The sequence below is a fragment of the Triticum dicoccoides genome, chromosome 7A, assembly GCF_002162155.2.
Source record: "Triticum dicoccoides isolate Atlit2015 ecotype Zavitan chromosome 7A, WEW_v2.0, whole genome shotgun sequence".
Classification (NCBI taxonomy): Eukaryota; Viridiplantae; Streptophyta; class Magnoliopsida; order Poales; family Poaceae; genus Triticum; species Triticum dicoccoides.
The window spans coordinates 2,972,811-2,978,548 of NC_041392.1; the positions used below are offsets into that span (position 1 = coordinate 2,972,811).

Consider the following 5,738-nt stretch of genomic DNA (forward strand, 5'->3'; position numbering starts at 1 on the left):
CCCCCACAGATTCAGCAAAACCTTTGCACCTGGAGATCCACAGATTGTTCCAAAGGTTTCAAAGGATCATTTGCAGTGAAAGTTCAAAGCCATCTCAGTCACCATCAACTCTGCCTCTCATGCTCGTTGTTACGGTGGAGTCCTCAGCTTACCGACAAAATTACAGCCGTCCCTACCTCCAGGATGGACGGCTGAGATGCAGCCTTACAACAATAATCAGCAGAGCACGAAAGTAAAACCGTCGACCCAAGACTTCTTCCACAGTGACAGGGCTAGCTAAAAATCATCATCCTCAAGGCGGCGGCACAGCGCCCCCAATTGCGGGGCCACAGGCAGCAGTAAGTACCACACAAACAATGTGACACGCTTGCACACAAGACACAACTCTGTTAACAGTTTCGACGAATTCGCCGATACGCAACAATGGCAGGGCCTCCCCACCCAATCGGTGGAGAACCCACATTCCCAATTCCCTAACTCACAAACCGCAGATCTAGCACACACCACTAACTGGCAATCACTTCAGTTCAGTGTCCCATGACCGCCAATGCGACCAGCGACACCAAGAATGGCAGCAGGTAGCCACTCTGTTTTAGCGCAGGGGACGCCGAGCTCGACGACGACCCGTGCGGCTTCTGAGCCCTACAAGACAGCACAGCCAAAGCACAAGTTAGTAACTGCAAGTCTGTGACCATATTGTAAGAAGGACCTCCATAATCTACAGCGCACATGCAAGCAGTACTAGCTTACTTCTGCTTTTCCCTGAGGAGGCCACAGAAGAGGGCGTTGTCTGGTAACACCGACTCGGTCACGTTGTAGCCTCCGTCAGGATCCACCACCCTGATGTACGTCTCCTGGCCGAGGTACCACGTGTCCAGGTTCTCCGTGCGCACGTTCCAGAACCCCGGGCTGTCAAGCGACAACAGGACAGCGGTCCATGCTCCGGGAAACACCTGCGGCGTCAGTGAGACGGTGTTATCTCCAGCGAATATTGTCTGCATAAGGCTCTTCTTCGAGTAAAAGTAACATACAGGATATACAGGTATATGAACATCATAAATGAAAGCATGCTCCAACATGACAGAACTTCGCACACAAAGAAATGATTTAGTCAGATGATACTGTACAGGTGCATACCTGAGTGGTGCAACGGGAAACACCATCCCACTTGTTGTATGTCCCACGGCTGTTGTCGGTCCACTCACCGTAGTCCATTCTGTTGGCAACGTGCAAAAAAAAAAATCAGCATGCAGGACCCTTAGAAACCAGTTACTGAAAGAGATGAATAGTTTCAAGCTGTGCTAACCCTACGACCCAGAAGGCGTATCCATCGATATGGTAGGTCTGAACTTTCGTGTCATTGTTCTGAAACACAATCTCCATGAAGTTCTTGTACGTCGAGTTGATGACAGAAGACCTGATAACCGGCGGTCCATCAGACGGCATGGTTGGGAAGTCGAGTGTGTAGACTTCTTTCTTGTCATAGAGATCCGCAAGCCTCAATGGAGTAGCAGGCGGGGAGTAAGAGATGCCATTCAGCGTAGTCCGCTTTTTGCCATTGATGGTAACAGGTGGCATGTTCCTCAGCTTGTACACTTGGGTCACGTTGATTTGGCCATAGTGAAATGATCCTTGAGGGTTCGGACGAGCAGCACCAGTGGTCACGTTCATCCTGACAAACAGAAGGTATTTTAGTAGGCTTAAGTATGTATGCAACTATGGATACATTATCAATGACCAATGTGCGCTGCACATATGAGAAAATGTAGCTGCTGTCTACAAATATTACCAGGTGCCCTTACACTTTACTAATGACCACAAAGCTTTCTAAAAGTCATTGTGTTGGTATGACAAAAATTTACAGTTTCCAATTTCTGTAAGAAATATTCCCAGAATGAATGCTCAAGTACAAGGGCAAATATTTCAGCAGACAATTTCTCATATGAGCACACAATCATTATGTAAGAAAGGAAGCGCCTATTATATTTATATCCAACACATCTTTTTCTCTCAGAATTCGTAAAGCCAAGCATACTTAGTCAACATCTCTTAAAGATCAACATCAAATGAAAAGGTTCATAAATGATTTTTTGCGATAGCCAAAAGACCATGGAAAGTTAAGGGGAGAACGAGTAAATCAGAGCTAGATTATTTATTCCATACAAGAGTGATGCTAACACCAGGCTATTAGTATGGTCACAGCTTAGGTAAAAAATTAGTCATAGATTGCTCAATTTTATGCTTGGATTGAAATGCCTTAATGTGTGTGTGTTGGCTCTTTTATAAGAACCCGCTTATTTTTCCCATTCAGAATATGTAGAGCCAAGCATATTTAGTCAATGTCTCTTGAAGATCAAAGGTCAGACCAGATGTGCATAAAATAAATTTGTGAGATAGCCAAATGCGGTTGAAAGTTGAGGGAAAGTCAATTAAATCATACAAGATTGCTGCTTAAGTTTAGTTAGGTGTAGCAAAACACTGTTTTCATAAAGTAAGCATCATAGCACATGATGGGAGAGCGCTGTCATTATTATAAAACAGTTAGCACATGATGGGTCAACCATTTCAAACATCATGCTTATAAAAGTAATATCAGGATTGAGTGAAGAGAACATTAAGATAGTGATAGTTTGGATGGTCAGAGCATAGGCAAAAAAAGGAGTCATTTTATACAAACCTGATTGACCGTGCCTGGTTCATGGAGAAGGTTTTGTCATACTCATCATTCGGCGGATCAGGGAGTGGACCAGACGCCTTGCCCTTTGAATTCGAATAGTGCAGAATTGCAACGCCAGTGACCCTGGTCCAGAACGACTCGTTCACGAACCGAGCGCTGGCCACGATGTAATAGTCGCTGCTTGCATTCTGGTCCATGGTGACCAGAAAGGAGTAGGACTGCCCCACGTGGATGTCGAGGTTGGTGAAATTCTGCTTCATCGTATAGGAGCCCTCTGTCTCGACCATGGCCATGTTGTGGCCCTGGATCCTCAGGTTCAAGCTGGTGGAGATGCCCACGTTGTGGACTCTGAAGCGGTACGTTTTGCCTGTCATGGAGCTGAGGCTGTTAGTTTCCACAATAGCGGTAACGTACTACACTGCAGTAATCATTGTTCAAAGAATTTGTAGTGGCCTTGTCATGAAGGTAGTAATTAATCATCAACCTTACGCCCCCACCATATCAGAGACTTTTTGCAGAGTTGAACAGTATAACATTTCAAGTATTTGCAGCAACAGCACTTGGAACCATGATTGTTTTATTTTTATACCATACCCACAAAAGTCACAAGGAATTCAATACTAGTAATGCAGCCTATTATGATGAAAGTGAGACAAGCAATCACCCTACCTGGCTCAACATCGATGGTCTCGTACTCGATCCCAGCCGAGACGAGGGAGTCATTGTACCGATACGGCCCCTTGCCGTTCATCAGAACACCGTCAGGCATCCCGAGCTCCTTCCCGTCATCGAGCATCTTCCTGAGGTCCTATAACACGAGAGAAAACCACAATCAAACACCCTCGCTGCAAACCCAGTTTGTGGATGATAATACATTTCGTTCCCGGGGGGTGGCCTAGCGTACCGTGTGGTTCTTCTTGTACCAGTCGCCGATGAAGAGCCTGATGTCGCCGTCGGGGGTGTCGAAGGGGACGGAGATGACGGCGCGGTTGTTGACTGTGATGCCACCGAAGCCGCCCGCGGCGCGCTGCATGGAGAGCGGCGGGAAGTAGAAGAAGCTGCCGATCTGGTCCTTGACCTGGAAGTTGTAGGTCCAGTTCCAGCCCGGCGGGATGGGGCAGTTGGTGCCCAGCACCCCGTCCTGCCAGCAGTTCTTCCGCTGCTGGATGCCGTCCCTGGAATGAATCAAAAAATCAGAGCAAGGCCTGCCTGTCATCACACTGAAGACTGAACCCATGACACTGTAACTGAAGCCTGCAAGAGCAGTGACATGACTGAAGATTGGATGGTGGTGGGAGTGGGGAGTGGGGAGTGAGCAGACCAGGTGATTAAGAGCGGCTCGTCGAGGCTGTTGAGGACGTTGACGGCGACGTTGTAGTTTGTGGTGACGTTGACGACGGGGCCCGGGAACTCCTTGTTGATCGCGATCACCTGAATCAAAGCGAAAAATTCAGAAACAGAAACACACACAACCGGTTGTTCAGGTTCAGGTTCAGGCGGTCAATTAAAAAGGGGCGCCGCGAGTTGAGATCTCTGTCGGGAGGCGCACGGGAACAGTGCGCCGGGGAGCGGGAGGGGGATCTGGGCTTTTGGAGGTGGCCGGCATAGAAATGAATCGAAACTTTTGAAGTTGGGGAGCGGGAGGGGCAAAAAATTGAAAACTTTTGGGTGCGTCGGGCCGGGGAATCCTGGAATCGAAGGGCGGCATGGTATCCTTGCGGAAATCTACTAGAGTGGTAGCAGCATCTCCTTCCCCTCGAAGGAAGGAGGGAGGGAGCGGAGGCGCGGACGGCATCCCGAGGGACGCATGAAATGGGGGAAAAACTGAATCTTGACGGCGGGCAGGGGGGGGCAAGCGGACGGCCCGCGCGCGGAAACCCAAACAAATCTTGCGGCGGAGGGAGGGGGCGGTTCGCTGCGCTCTCTCGGAGCACGCGGCGGTGGCGGCAGGCGGCGGCGAGTGGTCGGATTGGAAATAGGAGAAGACGGAGGGAGGGAGGGAGGGGGGAAGTGACGGACCTTCTGCGGGACGCCGAGCGGGGATCTGGTGACGTAGGAGACGTCCCAGTCGAAGAAGGCGTAGGGGTCGGTGGCCCGCGCCGGCGCCAGGAAGCCGAGCAGGAGCGGCAGGAGCAGCGCCGCCGCCGGGCACGCCATTTCCTTGCCTCCTTGCGCCTCTCGCTCTCCCCGGTGGAGGTGGAGTCCGGTCCAGTCCACAGACACTGGCGCCGGCTGATTCTTGGGATTCCCTTTTTCTTTTGCCCCTTTTTCCGCACTGCTCGCTGCCTGCCCCCGGCCGTTTGCGTTTCTCGCTCGCTCGCTCGCTATTTGTGTCGGAGGCGTGGCGTGGGGGAAGAGAGAAGGAAGCAAATGTGGGTGGGGATGGGGATGGGGGTTTGGGAGGGTTTTGAGGGAAAGCATCAACCCAACCCCAACGGGCAACAGCTGTGTCGACGCGGACGGTGTGGGGGAATGGGCCGAGACGCGTCGCCATGCATCGCCTGCCTGCGCGTGGGCCCCACACCATCCATCTTCAATGCTTGCCTAACATATCAGCATGTCATGTGTAGCAGGAGGGAGGGAGGAAATCACACCCAAAATTCCCCAAATACACCTCATGGATTGGATTGGAGATCACATAACAGCGTCTACAACAGGAGCCTCAAACACCCGGTGTTGACGGCACCATTCATAGCCCAAATACGGGGCGGATTTGGGGAAGACCCGGGCACGTTCGCCACATCGGATCTGGTCTATGTTGGCCCACCCGACCCCACATATACACGTCCTCATCCGCTTCTTGGATCAAACCCTACCCACTCCACTCCACTCCATCACCCAAGCTCCCGTCCGGCATGGCGGGCAACGCATCTGACTCTAACCAGTCCGGATCTGTCGACTCGGGTGTTGTCCCGTGCAGGTTGAAGGATGCAATGGTCATCCACACTGCACTGCACCAGACCAACGGCAAGGTCTGTCTGGCAAGAGTCCATTGCGTCGACGCATCTGGCGCTTGAATCCTCCGGGGCTGGATCATCGCGGTCCTCCCGGCATACTTCCA

General features: G+C 51.1%; 1 protein-coding gene across 1 annotated transcript; it reads right to left on the minus strand.

Moving 5' to 3' along the window:
• Window positions 1–235: 235 nt before the first annotated feature.
• On the minus strand, window positions 236–5,049 carry LOC119329211 (monocopper oxidase-like protein SKU5). The gene is made up of 9 exons (XM_037602215.1): window positions 4,697–5,049; window positions 3,999–4,108; window positions 3,582–3,852; window positions 3,347–3,485; window positions 2,678–3,044; window positions 1,307–1,672; window positions 1,138–1,216; window positions 751–953; window positions 236–642 (listed from the first exon to the last, which is right to left on the minus strand). The coding sequence occupies exons 1-9, from the start codon at window positions 4,832–4,834 to the stop codon at window positions 528–530; spliced, it is 1,788 nt and encodes a 595-aa protein (XP_037458112.1). The 5' UTR covers window positions 4,835–5,049; the 3' UTR covers window positions 236–527.
• Window positions 5,050–5,738: the final 689 nt, after the last annotated feature.

What these genes read in the sequence shown, in the direction of transcription:
- LOC119329211 (XM_037602215.1), bottom strand. Translation starts at nt 4,834, where the DNA reads ATGGCGTGCCCGGCGGCGGCGCTGCTCCTGCCGCTCCTGCTCGGCTTC. An exon ending in GAGCCGCTCTTAATCACCTG is followed by an intron (nt 3,853 to 3,998) that starts GTCTGCTCACTC and finishes GATTCATTCCAG; the next exon opens with GGACGGCATCCAGCAGCGGA. An exon ending in CTCCTCAGGGAAAAGCAGAA is followed by an intron (nt 643 to 750) that starts GTAAGCTAGTAC and finishes GCTGTCTTGTAG; the next exon opens with GGCTCAGAAGCCGCACGGGT.